Source organism: Monodon monoceros, unplaced genomic scaffold (genome assembly GCF_005190385.1).
Source record: "Monodon monoceros isolate NGI ecotype Baffin Bay Population unplaced genomic scaffold, NGI_Narwhal_1 Super_Scaffold_2, whole genome shotgun sequence".
In the NCBI taxonomy this organism is placed as follows: domain Eukaryota; kingdom Metazoa; phylum Chordata; class Mammalia; order Artiodactyla; family Monodontidae; genus Monodon; species Monodon monoceros.
Window position 1 is genome coordinate 2,182,707 of NW_021703776.1, and position 22,068 is coordinate 2,204,774.

The 22,068-nt window shown below is 51.4% G+C and overlaps 1 protein-coding gene across 7 annotated transcripts in view; it reads right to left on the reverse strand.

Annotated features, from left to right (window-relative positions):
• GRB10 (growth factor receptor bound protein 10) overlaps positions 1 to 22,068 on the reverse strand; it is a 198,498-nt gene that overhangs the window by 72,835 nt on the left and 103,595 nt on the right. For all 7 annotated transcript variants that reach the window (XM_029233724.1, XM_029233725.1, XM_029233727.1 and 4 more), the window contains 2 exons: positions 5,551 to 5,752; positions 1,214 to 1,355 (listed from right to left, as the gene is read on the reverse strand). In XM_029233724.1, coding sequence (XP_029089557.1) covers positions 1,214 to 1,355; positions 5,551 to 5,752 — 344 coding nt within the window. The remainder of the gene's footprint in view (positions 1 to 1,213; positions 1,356 to 5,550; positions 5,753 to 22,068) is intronic.

The window sequence follows — 22,068 nt, forward strand, 5'->3', positions numbered from 1 at the left end:
CCACCGCCCACACCGGGACCCCCACCAGCTCCACCGCCCACACCGGGACCCCCACCAGCTCCACCGCCCACACCGGGGCCCCACCAGCTCCACCGCCCACACCGGGACCCCACCAGCTCCACCGCCCACACGGGGCCCCACCAGCTCCACCGCCCACACCGGGACCCCACCAGCTCCACCGCCCATACCGGGGGCCCCACCAGGTCCACCGCCCAAACCGGGACCCCCACCAGCTCCACCACCCACACCGGGACCCCCACCAGGTCCACCGCCCACACCGAGACCCCACCAGGTCCACCGCTCACACCGTGACCCCCACCAGCTCCACCGCTCACAGCTGGGCCTCAGTTTCCCAAATGCAGACTCGATGTACCATTTGCACCTAACTCTCAGGTTTGTTTTGAGAGTAAATGTTACTTATATACGTAAACATATAAACCACACAGAATGTTGTTTTCTTCATCTTTGTGGTTATTATTATTGTTGTTAGTGTTAGCGCTATACCGCACTGTGGAACATCACCGGGTCCCCCTCCCAAGCCTGCAGCCCACCCTGGGCCAGGCCCTGCCAGCCAGGAGGGACGGAACTGCCAGTCCACCCTTCCGACAAGGTGACGACTGGCGAAGTGACCACGGATGGCTTACTGAAGCTCTGCCTGTCTCCTCCGCTGGGGACAACGTGCGTATCACAGGCACCTCACAGTCTTACTTTAAGGCAGAAACTGCTGGTTTAAAAGTTGGCTGTCACCTTCTGGGTCAAGTCAAAATCCTTCTGCCCTGAGCACATCCTATTCAAAGTCAGGAATGTTACAAACTGTTCAATTACCCTCTAGTCCAGGTGCCCGGGAACGTCCAGGTTTAATGCCTCATTGATCCAGACGAAGATGATGGTGGTGACAGTTTTTTCAGAGAACCTAAAATTCATCTTTCAGCATCAAATGATCAGTACTATTATTCTTTTACCATTTTTATAAGACTCTTTCTATAACATATAAACATCTCAAACATCCTAAATGTTGTTCCTAAATCATTCCTAAGTGGCACTTTGGCCAGTAAAGTAAAAAGCCTCGCCAGGCAACAAGCCTGGTAGCAACAGGAGAAGAGCAAAGAGAAAAGATCCCAGTTTCCCTCCCTTGTTCCCAGAGCCACAAGCCAGCTTGCTGGTCCTAACTCCGCACGCGAGCAGCCTGGCGTTCCAACCAGGGGTGGCTCACCTGCTTCGCAGCAGCTGGGCCGGGAGGTACGGAGCCCGGCGTGAGCGCAGGGGGGCTCCCGGGGCTGCAGAGCTCGGGGAAGGGGTTGGGGATGGCCGGCAGAGACGACGTCCTCAACTGCTGGTCCCCCTGGTGCAGGCGCCTGCAGGAGAGACAACGCCTGTCAGAAGCTGCCGTCCGCTCAGGACCCAGGGGTCCCACGACTGGGAATCCGCCTGGAACCCCGAGGGAGGGACTTGGACGAATGTTTGAAAACCTGTGTCCACACCGCACTGCTCACAACCGTCAAAAGGTGGGAGCAACCAATGGCCCACTGTCCCAGGAACGATGACACCATGTGGTGTAAACGTGCAGCGGGGCATCACTCAGCCTGCACAGGGAAGGGGACTCTGACACGAGCTACAACACAGATGAACCGTGAGGACGGCACTGCAGCGAGGCACCTGGAGCAGTCACATCCAGAGACAGAAACAGAGTGGAGGGCCAGGGGTCGGGGCCAGGGGGTCACTGTCCAGTGGGGACAGGGTTTCAGATGTGCAAGATGTGCAAGTCCTGCAGGTGTAAGACACAGAGGAAAGAGAGAAGGGCACTTCCTGTAACCGCTGGGCCACGTGCCCAGGAGCTTACTTGGACTGTTAACAGACCCCACTCCGCCGTAACAGCCTCCTGGTGACAGAAAACCCGGGGGACGCATGAGTCCTTTGTCACACAGAGCGAGAGGGGAGGAGGTGCAGCCATGCTCACCTTCAGGACCTCCCGGCCCCAAAGTACTGCTAAGCAGTGACTCACCGGAGAATGTTTTACTTTCTTTTGAATTACCGTGCAAGAGGCTGACTTTCTGATACCCTAGCTTCACAGAAGTTCACAAAGCTTCTCTCTTTAGGAGGCAGTCTTGAGCATTTTAACAGTCCTGTTTTTTAGGGCAGTGAAATGACTCCATACAATACTATGAGGCTGGATCCACGTCATCACGCGTTTGTCCAAACCACAGAATACATACCATCACGAGCCAGCCCCACTGTGAAGCAGGGGCTCTGGGTGTTAAGGATGGTTCTAAGGGTCATCGGTTACAACAAGGGTGCCGCCCCGCTGGGGATGTTGAGGGAGGGGGCTGAGTGTATGCTGAGGGGAATGGGAAGCACGTGGGAAACCTCTGCAGCTGCCTCTCGATTTTACTATGAACCCAAAACGGCTCTTAAAAATAAAATCTTAAAAAAAAAAAAAGGTGCCAATTGAAAGAGGCCAGACACAGAAGGTCACATATTATATGATTCCATCTGTCAGAGATATCCAGACCAGATCAATCCACAGCACAGGACACAGATGGATGGCTGCCAAGGGCTGTGGGGAGGGGAAAGCAGGGGGGCCCTGCTCAGTGGGTGGGAGGTTCCTCTGGCCGGAGATGGGGATGCTCGGGAACTACACAGGGTGAGGGGGGCGCTGCACAGCCCTGGGAGTGTCCTAACCGCCACCCAACACACACTATGAAGTGATTCAGTCTACGCTTGTGCAAATTTCATTTCAATACATTATTTTAAACGCTGAAAAACAAAGTGGTTTTAGCGGTTCACAAGTATCACCCAAAGCCAAACCAAGGTGTATCAGACAAAGCCGAAGAGTCCCATGGGAGAGGCCCGTGGCCAAAGGGTACTTCCCTTCACAAGAGACACGGGAGGCGGGGTCAGGGACCGGGAGGGTGGGACCACACTCCTCCACCTGTCCAGGTGCGAGCACGCCCCCTTCACCTGTCACCCCTCTACTGCTCCAGTTTCTGCTCTGTACCTGCTCTCTTCAGACATGTGACAATCTCTGGGAAGTCCTCGGCAGGGCAGACCTGCTCCTTGGGCCCCTCACCTGGGTCTGCATCTGGGGTCCCCACTCAGCAGGTATGGGCCAAGTCACCTCCCCCGGTGCCTGTTTCCTTACCTGGGAACTGAGGGTCACCACGCCAGCACCTAGTAAGGCTGCAGTGACCGTTCCATCAGCTACTATATGAGGACCCAACAGACTTATACACAGGAGGTGCTCAGCAAACACAGGAAATCCTCAGCAGACCCATTTACAAAATGAGTCTTTGGGGATCCTATATTGGTTGTCCCATTTTTTAAAATGCACCTGAAGATAAGAAACGATATGACAACGTGAGAGAATGTCGCTGAAAAGAGGCTGGGCCCGGGATCGGTGTCCGCTCTCTGGAGGGAGTGAGCCTCCTGTCTTCTGCCCATCAAACCCTGGGATTCAGTACCTGCAGCCCCTGGGCAGAGGGACAAGTACAGCCAGGACTCCAGACTCAAGGACGCTGGACAACTAACTGGCAGGGAACCAGGCCTTCCTGCACCCCTGTTCTCTGCCTGGTCCAGCCTCATGCACCGTCACTGCGGCTGCCACTCCATCCTCCCGGGGCCTCCCACGAATGGGTGGCCAACACACTCCAGACCCAGAGAAGCTTGCAGGAGAAGAGAATGTCTCCCCCCAGACTGAACTCACCAGGAGCTCAGAACACAGGGGTGACGGTCTAGGGAGCAAAGTGGTACATACACTGGAGGATGGATGTGACAAAGGGCAGGATGCCGAGAAGCAGTGACCCCAGGCCACCCTGGCCGCTGCACCCCACCTGCAGACACTCGGTTCCCACCCCCCGAGACAGAGCTGGCAAGAGGGTCATCTGGCTGCAGAAAACATAGGATGTCAGGCTGGAAAGAAGGCTCACAGAAGTTTCCAGAAGCACAGCAAACACTCCATCCCCACAAGGAAAGGAGATTCCCAAGAAGACGCTCCAGCCTGACAGACGTCCCAGCCACAGCACACCGCACACCCTCCCCCGAGAAAGCCCAGGGAGGCAGCAGGTGTCAGTCACCCCCTCAACCTCCCTCGCCTGAAAATCTGCCAGAGCTGACGCGGGGCCGGGGTGGGGACCGCAGAGAGCTCGTCTGCTGGATTTCACAAAGGCCTCCACCCAGAAGGTCTCCCATTGCCCCCATTCACAACCACTGCCCCGACTTCCCCCCCCCCCAGGCCGAGACAGAGCCCAGGTGCCCCCAACACTCTGCCCCCTACCCCCCAAATCCACGAGCTGACAAATCTCATCCACCCCCCCATCCCCGGTCAGCACAGTGCCACTCTAGGCTGGTCCCTGAAACACCTTCCAAATCCCCCCCACCCCTGACCCCAGGCTGCCAGAACTACCCACCGAAACCCAAATCCAAGCCTCACTGGCCTGCTCAAACCCTTCCCCCGTCTCTCCCCTTGGAGGGGCCCCCAAAGGCCTCTGGATCTGGCCCTACCTGTTGGGATCTCTTTTCTAACCCTCTCTGTGGAGGTCTGATAGACACACAAAGCCGTGCGTATTCTATGTCCACAACTGGACGAGCTTAGAGAGAGGAACACGCCGTGACCCGTCACCACAGCCTGGCCGTAAACATCCTCCGGTGTTCACGCCCACCCTCCTCACTTGTTTATGACTGTTGTTACTTCGTGTGCGTGTGTGTGATGAGAACACGCCACAGGGACCTGGCCCTGTGGCAAGCTCCTCAACACGCAGCGCAGCGCTGCTAACTCAGGCCACGCTGCACGGCACGCCGGCAGGCCTCGTCCACCAGGTTAACCTGACCCTCTGGACCCTCCAACCGGCACCTCCCATCCGGCTCCCGGCCCCCGGCCCCCCTCTCCACTCCCCGCCTCCACGCTCCTGACGCTTTCAGGTTCCTTGTGGAAGTGGAATCACGTAGTAACTGTCCTTCTCCGTGGGTCCTATTTACCCGGCACACTGTCCATGCTGTCCGGCAATGGGTGAACGGACGGAGAAAACGTGATACATACACGTGGCACGTGCATACATATGCTCAGCCGTAAAAAAGGAAGGGGATCCGGCCACTTCCGACACCAGGGCTCATCTCTCCTGCTCAGGAAATCTCTTCCCCCATCCCTCAGCTCTTCTCACCCTTCAACACCCAGTTCAGAGGCCTGCTTCCTCCAGGGAACCCTCCTCCACCTGGCCCCCGGGGGAATAGGATCAGGTGTCTGAGGCTGCACGTTCCTGATCAGCCCCTGGTCTCCGGCCCCACTCTGGGCAGTGAGGCCTGGGAACCCTCCGTGGGCTGCCTGGCCGTTCGCTCGTTTATTCCAGGGCGGTCTCCTCTGACGGGGTTTCTGCACATCCCACCGACCTGGCACAGAGCAGGTGCTCATAACATACGGGTGCCCTGAACTGAACCAGGTACCAGCAGGTACTCCGGCGGCCCTGCTACACAGAGGGAAGGAAGGGGCCCACCAAGTTGAGCCAGGCGCTGTGACCCCGAGACCCACCCCTCGCTCCTGGCGGGGAGGCCAGGGCCCACCTGACGGCGAGGATGTGCATGGGCTGGGACCGTTGCAGCCTCTGCCGCGGGGCCACCTGCCCCTGCAGGGGCCTTGCTCCGGGGGGCCGGCCGTGGGGATGCTGGCCGTTGCGCAGGAGGGGCGCCGTCTCCGCGGCCGCGCACAGGCTCTCCAGGGACGCATCCATGTCGTTCACCAGCGTCTCCAGGTCCACGTCGTCCTCTGTGCGTCGAAAGGGAGAGAAAGACAAACGTCAGCGGCAGCGAGGGGCCACGGCCAGGTTCCAAGACTCACACCGTCTTAAAATACGACGTGAGGGTGTAGGACGGGGACTGAAACAAGCACACATTTCTATGAGGAACCATCTGTGTCCTATGCACTGATATCTGTCGATACTCCAGAAGCAATCCAGTAATCACAGCCCATCTGCCTTTCCCATCTATACAGGAGACCCTCTGGGGGCATCTGCTGGAGTGCAGGGGGCCACGCACAGCCTGAGCCCCGACCTCAGCTGGCTAATCGCAGGGGCACAAGGAGCCCTAAGGCGGCCAGTCAGGGCTTCTGCCTTCCCCGAAACTCCAGAAGAGAAGCAGAGAGACAGGAACGGGGCAGCACCCGACCCGGATCCCAGCCTCGTCTGCGAAGGCCACCAGAAGGGCCGCAGCCGCGTCAGACGGGCCCCGAGGGCTGCTGCCGGTGAGACCCGCACCTGCAGGCCTCTGGGTGCCCGATAGCCAGAGGGAGGCTGCCTTCACACAAGCAGGCCCGAGGCTGACGCAGAGAGAGGATGACAGGAAACGCCAGAAAGAGAGATGGGTAGTTTTATGTGTTGGTGTGGCCGAAGCCGGTCAACCATCATTCTAGATGTTTCCGTGAAGCTATTCTTAGACGAGAGTCTAAGAGAGACGAGAACAACGAGGGCCCCGGGAAGAGGGGCGGCGGCTCTTCCCGGGTCTGCAGCCTGCGGCCCCGCAGACGTGAACGTGGACTCACGGCTGTGCGAGTCGACTCCTCACAGTAACCAACCCCAAACACACACACACGCACATCCCGTGGGCTCAGTTCTGGAGATCCGCCCCTTTCTGACAACACGGCCGAGGCAACTGAGGCTGCCTCTCACGAATAGGTCACATGTCACCCAATTCACAGTCTATCTGCTCCCCTGGAGCCCAGGGGACACCCAGGGAACAAACCAGAGCTTAGGGCCCAAGACAGCCAGGCCTCGCCCCACCCGAGCAGCCCCTGAGGGGCAGGACAGTACCTGCTGCCCCACCCCTGCCCCTGTCCTGCGCTTGCCGGTTCGGGCCCCAAGCCCCAGTCCCGGGTCTCCATCCCTCCAGGTCTGCAGCTCTCACTGGAGCTCACAGTGGTGCCAGGCCAGCAGGTGGGCGTGAGGAATCAGTGAGTCCTCACCTGCTCTGTAACAGAGCCTGGCCCAGGGTAAACACTTGGTCGATGTTATTTATTTGCTCTGTTTCATTTATTCCTCACAAAACAATGCAGAGTGGTGCCTATTAACCTGGTTTAACAGCCAAGGAAGTCGGTCCAGGGTAGTCAAGTAACTTGCCCCAGGTCACACCAGCAGTCAGCAGGGAACCTGGAATCTGAAAACAAGTTTTGCAGCTGCCAACGTGAGCTCACCAGGTGCGCACGCCATCAGTGAGCTCACAGAACTTTCTGGAACACTGCCCCTCCCGCTCCCCCCACAAATGTCTCCGATGTTCAGTCTCCCTGTCTCACGAGGCAGAAGGGCAGGAGGAGACAGAAGGAAACAAAACAGAAGACCAACAAATGCCAGCCTAGAAGGCACGGAAGCCGCAGGGTGCGGGGGGGGGGGGTCGGCGGGGGTGTTTAGGATCAGGGAGTCTCTGGTCTGATGCAGGGGGTGGAGTGCAGGTACGGAGAGATCCAGGAAGAGGCAGGAAGACCACAGAACACCCCTCCCCCAAGGCCCCTTTACCCTTCAGGCAGTGGTGCCCGCAAGAGAGGTCTGGGGAGCATCCAGACCAGACAAGCAGGCAGGCCCTGAGGAGGACAGACAGACAGACAGACACACGGATGGCCCGGGGCGGGGGGGATGGAGAAGGATGGGCGGCTGCTGAAATCGCAGCGATGAGTGCAGTCCCGCTGGGGCCAAGGACAGAAGCCCAGGCAGGGTGGGTGGGGCAGAACTCGGGAAGAAGGGGGGTGTCTGGGGGGGGGGTTGTGCAGAGACCCTGGCACCCGGGGGAGGGCTGACGGGGGAGAGGGCAGAGCCCCGCACCTCCAGGCCCTGGGGGGGGGAAGGAGTCGAAAGATGTTGCTACAGCTCAGGTTATGCGTTGTCTAGTATTAAGTAAACTTGATTAACTTGAGTAACATTAACGTTTGCAAAACGCAAAGGCCACTGGCTTTCACCCGGCTTTAGAAATCAAACAGGAATAGCGTTCTCGCTCTCTGACAGATTTCAGCCAAGAAAATAAAAGGTCCTATCCCCTCAGGTGGATTCTCCTCCCAGTCATTTCTTCCCTACGCAGTTCTGAAAGCCCCTGGCTGTGCCCACGGGGGCAGGCCTCTGTGTCTCCTGTCCTTTTCTTTCTGTTCCTTCTCCCACCAGCCAGGTCCTTCCTGGGCCACCCCGCGCTGCACTCAGGTCACTGTGCTTTTAGGAACACAGAGTGATTCTGACATCATTCAAAGTAAATATAAAGGCAAATTGGACGTAAGCTGGTAAATATAAAGGTAAAAGGTGTAGGTGCAATGCACGCCCTAAAGTGCTTTAACTCTCCTCTGAGGTGGGTTATTGATAAAACCACTTTCTACGCCAATACATTTAATGGTGAACCTGTCAGAGCCAGGTTAGTCATTTAACATTCACTTGGTAGGTTAGACTTTTCATAGATCAACTCCAACCACTATACTGGCATGTTTCAAACTTGCCTATTTTCCACAGCCCTTAGAGCAAAGAATAGAGACTAAGATATCCTAATCCAGGACAAACGTTAAAAACTTCCCGTGGGGTCAGTGAGCATTTTGTCTCTTTGGATAGTAACATCACTCAGCGTTGTCTGATTTTACTTAAACTTTGTTAAATTCTAATAAAGACTGATAATTAAATCTTCCTAACAAGGGTTTTAAAGGGTTTGATTCTAAAGAGGACGCTTCTCCACATGCGACGGCACTTTAAAAAAAATTACTACACTGAGATTTTGCTGGAATGACATTCAATTCTTTCGAATGTTCCACGAGCCAGTCCATCGTGGAGCAGGGCCGCCCCGTGTCTCTCCTACACGTGTGGCCGTCTGCACGAATCCACGTGCATCGGTGCTCACCCACGTGAGGGAGCCTTCCTGCAGCGTCGTGCAAGTGGCAGAATCAAACACCAGGGCATTAACAAAGCAGAGGCTTCTGGAAAGGACTGTTAAGATTAAGTGTCTATAGCTGCTACCTTGAGGCCAAAGTATCTGCCGTGAGCCGGTACCTCTGAAAGGAGTCCTGCAACGGGGAAGGGAAACAATTCGATACGTGACGTTCCACTCCATATGAATTTGGGAGGGTATATTTACTGGACAAATGTAGGTCAAACAACACGGCTGTAAATCAAGTTATTAATAGTTATTTTCCTTCCTTAAATAACCCAGTCCTAAGCTGGTCAGAGACTTCTGTCCCAAACGTCGGAGTCGTTCGTCGGATCCCCAAATCACAGGTGTATCTGATCTCACTGTCATCTTTAGCAAAGGAGGCTCGCTGAGGTCTAAAATGAGTACAAACTCAGTGAAACACATTCAAGCTTGGATTACTCCGGGAGAATGTCTTCCAGAAGCCAAGCCAGGAACAGGGCAGGCTGCAGGCGGAGAGGAGAGCGTGAGTCACAGGAGGACCTGACCGGCACCGCCTCCTGCCACCCCCCGGACCCCACTCGCTCCACTGCCCCCTGCTTGGTTCACGGCGCCCTCTAGTGGCTTCTTTAATTAGATAGTAAAGATGACACTGGATCCGCTTTATGCAACTATTTTGGCACCTTAAAGAAATGCTACTTGCACCACGTGTGCGCCAGATGCATCCTTCCTGTCCTTTCTTTACAGACCCACGGAAGCCTCTCCCCCATCTCCCCCCATTTTCACGTATGAGGCGCACGCTGAAGTAACAGAGAGCTGGCAGGGCAGAGCACCGACTTCCTTACAAGGCTCAAACCCTAGAGGGTGATAAAAGTCTTAAGTAAGAGGAGATTCGTCCCTGAGAAGAAAATAATAGATGGCATTTGTAAGGCTGTGGTAAGAGAAGAAGTATATATTTTCATCTTCCTCCATGGTTCCTGGCACACGGCTCCTAAAATCCTTGTAACTTCCTAACTGATACGAGTTAAGGGGAGCATCTTCGTTATAATATCTGGCCCTTTTCTGTTGTTGTTCCTGAAATAGCTCCCCAGCTACTAGTAAAGGTGAAAGAATTGTGTTTTGTTAATCATAACAAGCCCCTTTCGACTAGGTCTGAATTTATGGGAACGAGGTGATTTCTGGAAAGCCCCCAGACAAGCACTTGATAGAGACTGGCTCCCAGGGGAACCAGCTGTGTGATTAGAGGCTGGGACTTTTAGCCCCACCCCCGAGCTCCAGGGAGGCCAACTGCAAATGGCCAATGATTTCAACAATCATGCCTGTATGATGAAGCCTCTATAGAAACCCTAAAAGCCTGGGCCTTGAGAGCTTCCAGTTCGGTGAGCAGGTGCGGGTGCTGGGAGGGTGACCCCGAGGGCAGGAAGCTCCGCCCCGCCTCCCCGGGTACCTTGCCCTCTGCATCTCTTCACCTGGCTGTTCCTGAGTTGTACCCTTGACAACAAACTGGTAATCTAGTGAGTAAACCGTCTTGCCGAGTTCTGTGGGCTGCTCCAATAAATGATCAACCAGGTACATAGCATCAGAATTGAACTGAATTGTAGGACAGCCAGCTGGGGTGGGAGAATTACTTGGAGTAATTCTAAGAACAAAAGTATTCAGGGAGTTTTCTTGACAGCACAAGACCTGAAAATTCCCCAGCACATGTGCAAAGGCCAAAGTTCTCACACATTTCTACCTGCACAGGAAATAAAGGCCCAGCCTGCAAAAGCGCTTTCAACCTAAACCATGTTCCCTGGGCAAGCTTTTTTTGTTGACCTCTACCTTGTACAAATATAGCTCAACATGCTACTGAAATACCTTTTTGCAGCACACCAATTCATCTTCAATCCTCATGTATTCTAGTCACGTGTATTTAATTTTTAGTATGTAGAGGTGCTTGGACGTAAGTAAGCAGAATAAGAAAACGAAGTATTACACCATTAGAGTAGTCTTTTCTGTTCTGATTCATGATATTTAAAGATACTCAACCAATATAAAAGCAAATCACCTAACCCCAACTCCAAATAAAAATACAAATGCAACCCCCAAGTCCTGTCATTAAACAAACAAACAAAACCAATGCTTTATTTCGGTGGTTACCTGGGCAGGCAGGACATAAAACCCCTCAGAATTAGTCTGTCTGGCATATGCACAGAAATACATACACAGCATTGGAGAGATTCACAACTCCTGATGTCTTCCATGTTTACAAGAGAAACGTTTTCCCAACATGCGGGAAAACTGGCGTCCTTTCCCGTCTACCACCACAGACAACAGTAATTGCCAAGTTCAATGTCTATTAAATTGAGAAATACAGGTCAACAAGAGGATGAATTAAACAACCTGTAAGAATTTGCGTGTTTTTTTTTTTTTCATTAGGACCATATATACATTTGAAAAGTGCTGCCTACGCTTTTCGGGCAGCTGTGGCACTCAGAGGACCCCCCCACCCCCCACCGCTCTCCCAGGACCCAAAGGCCATGTGGGTGGAACCACCGCCCAGAGCACAGTCAGGGTCAGCTGGTGACATGAAACTGGACAAATACACACACACACCAATCCAGTTAGACAAAGTGAACATTGAAACAACCCTCCCAATATGCTGATTCTGGGCAATCTGTGCCTTGCTTTGTGTCAATAGCTGGTAGCCTGATTATTTTTCTTGGAATGCCTTTCCTTCTGCTAATCCAGATGCAGGACTGTGCACTCAGAAAGGGGACGTGCATATTTAGCTAGTCGTGTGGCCAGTTCCTGGAGAGCCCTGGCACTTCCTTCTGTTCTTCAGGAACTGCATCCAGCACCCCTCCCTAGAGCATCCCACAGCAAGTGACAAAGCCAGCATCCTACCAGACAGCCCTGTCGATAACACAGAGTACGCAGACCGCTGACGTTCTGCCTTCACGACATCTGCAACCTGTTTTCCTCAAAGCCACATTTAGGTCTACATGTTCTGTCTAAAGAAGCACCACGCCTTATGACTGCTTAAGGCTCTACAGCTATGACTTAGCACAATCAAGACGGGATTTAGACACAAACCCTTGTCTACAACCACACAGATGAGAAAGGCTGTGGGCACTGCTTAGAGGTTTGTGCATTTTACGTTAGGTATGTTGTACCACAATTAAAAAAATAATAATAATAGTGAAAGCATCTTTTAAACTGGAATGCTTAATATCCTCAAATACATTCACTTAAGGTCTTCTCCTGGCTGATCTACTTGGGTGCCTTTAAGAAGCCCTCAACCCCAAACCTGCCTGCCTGGAACCAATGCCACGCGCTTGGACCTCACGGGCAGGGCGTCCTGGGCTGCCCCACCCTCCCCGGAGCCCACTCCAGGGGACGCCCTGCCCACCCGCTGGCCTCAAGCCCCATCCCTCTGGAGGACAGGTGCCCCCCCTCCCCGACTCTGCACACCTGTGGTCCTCACTCGTCCCCAGCATGAGCACCAGCCCCCGCCACGGCTCTCTGCCTGCACATGTGTGGCTTCCTCCACCAGCAGAAAGAAACAGTATGGACGCCACTCCTGTCAGTCATCACAGGGGCTGGGCTCCTGGGGTCCGTGCAGGTGGCCCAGGGTGACAAGTGGGGACAGGACTTTAGTGTGGAAAAGAGTCAAGGGTCCTTCCCAGAAAAGAAATATTTCATTGAGGTGATGGATGCAAGAACCTAGGCAAGAGATAAACAAGATTCAGGAGGTGCCTAGGCCACGGAGGCTGAGGGCCACGGGGGGACCGCTGGGGCTGGCTTCTTGGGTGACCGGCCAAGGACGCCCGGGCAGACTGGCTCGTGAAGGCCCAGGACCACCACACTCGTTTCCCGACTTAACACGAAACATGAATTCCTCTTCCCAACGAACATTAACTTTTAGTACACACGTGTATGCTTCTCCACCAACGCCATGGAATGCAACAGGTAGGTATTCAACAATACCTGTGTGCATCCTCCCATAAGGGGTTCATGTTTCGATGGTTTGTGCAGGGCCTGGCCGTCAACGGAGGCTGAACGAACAGACCTGCAGAAACAGCCAGTCGGCATCCTCTCACAGCCCTGCCAACTGCTCTTCACCCGTCTCCCCGGAGCAGCTGGAAGGGCCCGGACGCTGACTGCAGTGACCCTCGGGGAGGAAGCTGGGCTACGTCTCACCACCGGGTCTGTGATAGCCCAGGAGGCTGCAACACACTGGGGGGCAGGACGAGGCACTACCTCCGGGGCAGATCAGAGTCAAATGCAGACATCCTAGCAGCCTGACAAGCCAGCTCCACCACCATAGCAGACAAGAAAAAAGTGATTAATGATGAATCACTCTGGACTCTTGATTCCCGTGAGATGTACTTGTTCAATCTACGTCTTAAGAGAGAGCTGGAGAATGTTCTATCCAGAAAACAAATAAGAAAATGAGGAAAGCTACACATTCCACTCAGTGATCCCATTCACTGAAATTCAAGAACTGGCATAAGAGAAAAGAGCATAAGTTTCCCCCTTTCTTGGATTTTTATCCTGTCACACTGTTGCCAGGAAAGACCTGGACATCATACAAGTTTCTTTCAGGTCTTTAAGACTGTTTGTTTTCTGCACCTTGGAGCACAATTTTCCATGACCAAAAAGTTAAAAACTACCAACCAACGACCAAGGACCCGAGCTACAAATGGCAGAAAAAACTACAGACTCTGTTGTGTTATCTCTATTTGCACTATTAGAGGGCAATTTGGAGGAGTGGGGAGAACAGAAGCATACTCACAAAATATCACTCAAATGGGGCAAAAGATTAATTGCAGCTTTCTCAAGTCATCCTTAGCAATTTAATCTTTTTCTCCTCAACCTTCTGATTTTGATTCCCAATTCTTCTATTACATCATAAATCAGGGCAGAAACCTGGGTGCAAGAAACTATGCAAATAACTTGTCATTCTGGAAGGTTCCCATTTTCCATTAATCTTAAAAATATTAATCCAAGAACACTGCAATTGAACAGGGAAAATCCAGGGCACAGGCCAAAAGCCTGTCACTCGCTGGCACTGTGATTGCAAACAGGCAATTTTTTTAAAGGTAAATTATCTTCACTACCCCATTCAACATTAACTCTCTATGATTCTGTGTATTTACCTCCATAAATGTAAAATTCCTTCATGTAACCCATGTTCTTCTTCATTCAACAGATATTGACCGAGCGCCAACTACATCTCTGACATTGGTCCAGCTACTGGAAATACAGACATTAACAAAAGAGAAAAGAATCCTACCACCTAAACGTAATGAAGTCCTAGGCATCACACTCTGGAAAAGGACTATGGTGCTAAATGCAAAGTTGCAAGGAAGGACGTGAAACTTCTTCCACCACCTCTGGAAAAATAATTCCCTCTGTGAAGAAGCTAAAACCCACTCCGGTGTACGAGAGGAGGAGATGGAGATATTCCAAACAGAGGCCGGACTCCTTGCGGAAAGGGGGGACCTCAACCCCAACGGAGCGTCTTACAAGAGAGGTTAGGGGCACGCGGGCAGCAGAAGTGGCACAGCGGACACTCTGTGTCCTCAGATGGAAACAGCCTTGGTAGAGTTAATGAACTGCCCAAACCAGAAAAGTATCCTCGAGGACAGACACTCTCCCAGGACGGCTGTGCTCACTACCTGGCAGAAGACGAGGACTTTACAACAAGATCTCTGTTATGTAAGGCAAGAGGATCAAGCAGAGGGCACTCAGCTCTACGAAGAGCCCAATTTCTCAGGCATCAGGATGGGGAAACTCCTTCCAGGAGAACGTACCAGGCAATTCCAAGAAATGGCACATCTCCCGGAACTGCAATGCCCAGGAGAGAGGAGCTGTCTTTGCAGGATGTGATGGAAATGGGGCTTAAGTGGAAAGATGCAACATTCAGGAGGGGGCCGGTGGGGCTGGGATGATGGAGATCCATTCCCTCGGGAATCTGTCTGATGAGCAGGACCCCCTGGGAGGCTTGCTTGTGAAAACAGGTTCCTGGGACTCACTTGGATTCATTCTGAATCCAAATCTCTGGAGTCGGGTCAAGGAATGAACAGAGTTCCTAAGCAAGGGCTTATCACTCTCATGAAAATGATTTGTCAACCAAGAGAAATAGCAGCACACGTATAAGCGGCACCTTCTGAATAACACCCCAGCAGAAGGAAAACTCATGACAGTCTTTCTCAGAATTTGGGCCTTGATGGACACGAATTCTGAAGGAGCAAGCCCAGAGGGAGAGGCTGCACGTGCTGGATCCATGAGAGACGGTTTTGATTTCCACTCTCTCTCTACATATGTAACACTGCATTTATTAATGATGAAGACACACAGTAGCAACCATTTCTGGCACCAGGTCTTATGCCAGGCATATCTTGTAGGTCAAGCAGTTTCTAATGTTCCTACCAAACCAGCCAAGCAGGCATTTTTAAGATTTCAGATAAAAAAGCCAAGACACAGGGTGACTCAGCTCTCCCAAGATGAAGATGGAGGTCAAAGCCAACTCCAAGCATGGACATCCTGCTTCCCTGGTACATTATAATTTTAACTTTCCTCAGTTTTTCTCACTAAACTTTAGTTTTAGTTTAATTTCCTATGTACACATCATTCTTTGTCACTAACCTTGAGTTTCCAGAGGCTGGACCCGCACGTTCTTGTGCCTTTTCCTCCCTACCTAACTTCACAGCTGGCACACAGTAGGTGGTCAGTAAATGTCAGCTGAGTATGTGGAAAATGGAGCCACCAGCCTCCATAAATCAAGCTGTAGAATTTTCCAGAAGGTCAGACAGCCAGGCAGAGTTCCCAAACTCTCTTGGGGCTGCTGAGTCCCCTGTCTGTTAGTTCCCTGGAACAAGGCCCACCGGGCAAGTCACACCCAGGCCACCAAGTGAATAAATGCCAGAGGTTCTAATTCCAGCAGGGATGGAGGACTGTCTGAGGCCCAGGGGTCTCCTGCAGGAAGCATCACCTGGCAGGCCAGGCCTCCGCCTGTCCCTGTGAGCCCCCCTGACCACGTCAGGCCCACCTGGCCATCCCCAAGGTCGCAGGGACCACAGAAGGATTCTGTCTCCATTCAGGACGCGCAGGCACCGGCAACCACACGGTGCAGAGCCAGAGGGGACGATCAGTGAGGAAACACAGAAGCCGGTGTCCCTGAAAGTTAGTCCACTGCTGCAAGGCAGGTAGAAGCCATCCCCCTGCGAGGCAGGCCTCTAGCTGGCCTTGTGTCGGCGGCCCCTGGGGCTCACTACACTGAGCCCCCCAAGCAGGAAGCATTCGTGATGCAAAGGTGCTTTTAGCCATCTGACACACAAGTAGATGGAGTCCACTGGGATTATTTTTCAAAATATATCTCAAATGTACCCTTGGAGGTGGAAGGATTAACAACCTGTCCCCCATCTCCTCTAGTCCCTGCCCCCCACTCCTGAAAAGGTCAGGACTGTTATTCAAGTCTCTCTCAGTCAGAACGAGGCCCAGGGTTGAGCAAGTGTTGGCTACCCGCCCCTGGCAGGGGCCCAGTTCTAAGCGAGCAGCAAAGGGCGGTGGGAACCACCAGGCAGGCTCCTGGCTCCGGGGCCGGCGCCTGGTTACTTAATTCTGCGGAAACACCTGCTCCTCCCAAGATCTCTGAAAGGGTCAACTAGTCATGTACCTGCAGGGCCTGACCCCAGGTAAGGAGCTGAGATCTTTGAGGGCCTTCCTGGAGACAGATTAACACACAGTGGGGGTACAGAATATTAGCTAATATTAGCTAATATTAGACACGTGAACAAGGGATGCTGTAACCTTGCTGAAGTACTTCTGAAGGCAGCAGTACACTGTGTCCTGAAGATCGGAGGGTTACTTTTCCTTACGAAAAATCTCTAGCTTGAGATCTCCCTTTGGGGATAGACCTTAAAATTATAAAAGAAAAATAACTCATTCCAAAAAGAATTTTTTTTTACCTGAAATGGCTGGTTAATTGCAGTTAAAAAAATAAAGTAATTTAGATAAAGTGTAATATAAAGGAAGACATATATTGTTAGATTTCAGGAGCTAGGATATTCTAGTTTCCTACCTAAGAGCAATCTAAAGATATTCATTCATCACGGATATATCTAAGTTGTGCCCCATCACTTCTAAAAGGGATTTATACTTCCTTGGGCAAAAAGGTCCATGTGTTATGTGACCAATAAATTAAAAAGGACCCACTGCTTCCTGTTGCATCCCTAGGGCCTGGGCCCCATGCCTGGTGTGGGCTGGACAAACAACAGATATTTGTTGAATGAATGAAATGAATGAAAGAAACAGGACAACTACAGCGAAGAGCATGAAAAGCAAAGGCCCCAGAACAGAAGGCACTGTGGGGATAAAGCCTCTGGTGGAGGGCGGGCATCCTGACAGCAAGAGAAAACAAGAAACGTGAGTGGAGTCCAATTATCCGCTCAAAGGAAACAGGCAAGAGTGATGTGAGCTGTCAGAGCATCAGGGAAGCGGAGGCCCAGAACAGCCGAGACTTGAGAAATTACACAGGACGACAGCGGGGGTTTCAATTCTGCTCCAAGTGAGAACCGGGAAGGGCGAGGTCTGCCGCTTGCCTGACCCTGGGACGACAGAGTGAGAGCCGGCACCTTGATGCCTTTCTGTTACCTCTTCCTTATGGAGACAAATGATTGTCCCAGTGGAAGGCTGGAAGAAGTGTAACAGAAAGGAGACCACCATCCAGGATGGGGGGTGGTGACCGTGGGATCCTACCCACTTGGCTGCTTTCAAGAACAAGGGAAATCCAGTCGCTACAGCCAAGAAAATCTCAGTTTGAGGACCTGGAAAATGTGAGTAGTCAAAAAGAAAGGAAGACATGCGTGGACTCTGATAAGGATGGAGGAGGAGCCCTGAGGCAGAGCAGCAAGGTGGTGAGAAGTGCAGATGCCAGAGCGCCACCCCCCCCGCCCCCCGCCCAGCTGGGTTCGGGCCCAGCTCCGCCACTCCTTTGGGGTGTGATCTGGGTGACTTTATGACTAATGCCTGTGCCTCAATTTCCTTCCCTGTAAATATGGGGTAATAACAGTGCCCACCTCAGGACAAGTAAGTGCATTTGGTGAATTAAAACATGAAACACAAGTTCTTAACAGGTGAAGAACCTATTTTTATAACAGGGAAGTCAGGTAAACATGGAAGAAACAGAGGACACGACACCTCTTGGATGGGCTATAATATCGTCACCTTGAAAGGATGCTGCAGAAGCATCCTTAAGGGCTTTTTTGCATCTTAACCCAGTCAAAGGTGTTTAGGCACGGGGAAGGGGTAAAAGAAATCAAAACTACATCAGCTCTGGAATCAACATCCATCCAGAGGCTGATACTCATGATTCAGGATTTTGTCGAGCTTTTCTTTCTGAACATTATCTTTGGAAGACAGGCTAGTTTCACTATAAGGAAATGACAGTAAGAAAACAAAAGTTACGTGTGTGTGTGTGTCTGTGTGTGTGTCTGTGTGTGTGTGTGGTGAGTAAAGCCTTGGAGATGTTCTCCATCATACAGTAAAGGGTGAACTGGATGAAAGGGTATCCATGAACCAGGACGCAAGCTCGGTTCAAAAGCAACCTCATTTTACATGAACACAACATTATAAATCAACTATGCCTCAATTAAAGAATACAGGGCTTCCCTGGTGGCGCAGTGGTTGAGAGTCCGCCTGCCGATGCAGGGGACACGGGTTCGTGCCCCGGTCCGGGAAGATCCCACGTGCCGCGGAGCGGCTGGGCCCGTGAGCCATGGCCGCTGAGCCTGCGCGTCCGGAGCCTGTGCTCCGCAACGGGAGAGGCCACAGCAGTGAGAGGCCCGCGTACCGCAAAAAAAAAAATAATAATAATAATACATTTTATTTTACTCTGGCTATTAAAAAAATTTTTTTTAAATAATTTTAAAGAAAGCAACCTCATCTTCTCGGCTGACTTACACTCTCTCATGTATCACCCCCTCATCCAAATGTTCCTGACACCTCATCAATGGCACCATGAGAAGGGAAGGGCTCTGCTAACTGGTCTTGTCTTTGCTTGCCTGGAATCATCCGAACCCATGGAAGGCAGAGGCAGGATCTTAGGCCCTTTCTGGAACCTACAGGTATATATATGGCATGTGAGTTCAGAAATCCATTAAACAAATATCTATAAAACCCAACTATGGACAAGGCACTATAGCAGAACCTTCGAGATGAGGAAGACATGGTTCCTGCCCTCAAGACATGCATCATCTCAGGAGAAAGGGGAAAAATACAATACATAAAGGAACACTTAGAAGGTAGCTTTTACGTATAGGTTCCTAGGGGCAAAAAAGAGCTCCACCAAATACAGCTGTTCACATTAAAACTGCACCCTAATAACCAAAACTTTTGGTCTAAAGAAAACCAAGTGAAGCAACCAAAGCAGAGAAGATCTGTGACGGGGTGACAGGACGACGGGAGGCCAGAGCCCAGAAGGCATCCCTCGATTCAGGGAGCCGAGTTGCTGGATTTCCGAGTCTCCTTCTGAACTGGGGACTGACTCCGTTTCTGGGCTTCACAACCCCAGGGATCGTGGGCGATGCTTTGATCACATGTCAGGAGGCTTGGCTGTGTGCACACATGGCCCCGTCTCCAAAGGGAACAGAGTCCCAGCTCGTGTGCAGTGGCTTTCCTGCGTGGATTTCAAACCTCTCCGCTACTCGGGGCATCTCTGCTCAGCTGTGGTCTGCTGAGTGGAGCAGGACAGGGCTGGACCACTCAGCTTCGGTGCTGGGCAAGAATAACGATCAGACCAAGTTGTTTAAAATGAGAAGAGGCGAACTTCCAAAACCCACAATTCTCTGAAACCTCACGTCTCAAAAAACATTGTCAAGAAAAAGCTAAACATAGAATTCCCATACTATTAAGCAATTCCACTCGTAAGCATATGCCCAGAGGAACTGAAAGCAGAGACTCAAACAGGTATTTGCACACCCGTGCTCACTGCAGCACTAGTCACAACAGCCAAAAGGTGAAGGGAGACCCAGGGCGGACAGACAGACGAAGCGATAGACAGACAGAGTCTACAGACAACAAAATACAGTTCAGCTATCGAGAGAATGAAACTCTCATACAGGCCACAGCCAAGATGAACCTTCGAAACACTATACTGCGTAAACCAGGCCAGGCACAAAAGGGCAAATATTGTGCGAGTCCACGCACACGAGGTACCTAGAAAAGGCAAACTCACAGAGACAGAAGAGAGTAGAAGAAAGGTTACCAGGAGCTGGGGGAATTCTTGCTTAATGGGTACGGAGTTTCTGTTTGGGATGATAAAACATTTTTCAAATAGATAGTGGTGAGAATTGCACAACACTGTGAATGTACCGAATGCTACTGAAACACACTTAAAAATGGTTAAAATGGTAAATTTTAGGGTATCTATGTTTTACCCTCATAAAAAAATATATTTTTAAAATACGATCAAGTCATTAATTCCAGCTATTGCAAAACCTCCCACTTTCCAAAGAAGACACATCCCTTTCACAGATTGCTGCTAGGAAATGTCTGAAGCATTTTTAACAACCGTCACACAAAAATAAGCTGCTTAGGTTAGGAACGAGCTAACAGAAACCAGGGCATTAAATCCTCTTTGCCAGACAGAAGGAACAGGTCAAGAAAGTCGTGGCAGATCTTTTATTCTGAACATCAGGTCCCTCGCAAAGGACCAGATCAAACACCTCACAGACACCTAAGGCCTAGAGCTGGAGCCCCTGGATGCCTTGCAGATTAAGGAAGCAAGAAAGAGCAGCGTTCTGTCCCTGTCAAGTGCTGTCCCGTATCCCAAGCTGTCTCGTTAGGAGGAGGAACTTCCGGCGCGGAGGTGGTAAGGAGAGGAGGGACGGCTCAGGGCTGCAGGAGGGCCCCCTCCACCCCGGGCAGGACAGACTGCAGGCTCCTGCAGGCTGTGCAGACCCCGGCTTGGGAGGGGGCAGAGCCACCGCACCAGGAGGGCACCGGCCTCTGCGCTGCACAGCTGGACGCTGCAAAGCCCAGCCCCCCCACACACAAACAGGCACAGGGACACGCGGGGCCGCAGGGGTGCGAAAGGAAGGCTGAGCATGCGGCACCTGGATGCACTTGAAAGAGAGAGAGAGACCTGCGCTTTTCTGCCCCGCGTCACAGACCTGGGAGCACAGGCTCCCTCCAGCCCCAGACCAGCCACTTCCACGCTTCCATGTGAAATGACCGTGCAGCATCACATACAAACACAGCATGCTTGCCTCTTCTGCAAACTGCCTGCTCCTGCTTTTTGCCAGTTTTTCTATGCGATTGTTTCTCTCATGTATAGGATTTTTTACAGTAAACTGAGGCTACTAATACTTTGCACGTTATACGCACTGCAAATTTTTTTCCCGGGCCAAAGTATGCCTTTCAGTGTTTTAGATGCTGTCAGGTTTGTACAGCAATTTGTGTGTTATGGACTCGAACATCTTTCCTTTCTGGTTGTGCTAAGTCTTACTTAGGAAGTCTTTTCTCAGCCTGAGTGTATGAAGATGCTCACTACTCATTAATTCTTTTTTTGTTTAAATTTTTATTGGAGTGTAGTTGATTTACAATGTTGTGTTAGTTTCTGGTGTACAGCACAGTGATTCAGTTATACACATACATATTTCCACTCTTTTTTAGATTCTTTTCCCATATAGGTTATTAGAGAATATTGAGTAGAGTTCCCTGTGCTATACAGTAGCTCCTTATTAGTTATCTATTTTATCTACAGTAGTGTGTATATGTCAACCCCAATCTCCTAATTTATCCCTTCCCCTCACGTTTCCCCTTTGGTAACCATAAGTTTGATTTCAAGATCTGTGTAAATGTCCATCGACAGATGAATGGATAAAGAAGATGTGGTACATATATACAATGGAATATTACTCAGCCATGAAAAAGGATGAAATCATGCCATTTGCAGCAACATGGATGGACCTAGAGATGATCATACTAAGTGAAACAAGTCAGACAAAGACAAATGTCACATGATATCACTTATATGTGGAATCTAATAAAAAATGATACAAGTGAGCTTATTCACAAAACAAAAACAGACTCACAGATCTTGAAATCACTAATTCTTATTATTAGACAAAATAAAAAAACATTTTGTTTTCCACTTTCAGTCAGTCATTCACCTGAAACTGATGGTTGTGGATCACATATGGTAGGGATCCAGTTTGCCCCCTGAAATCGATG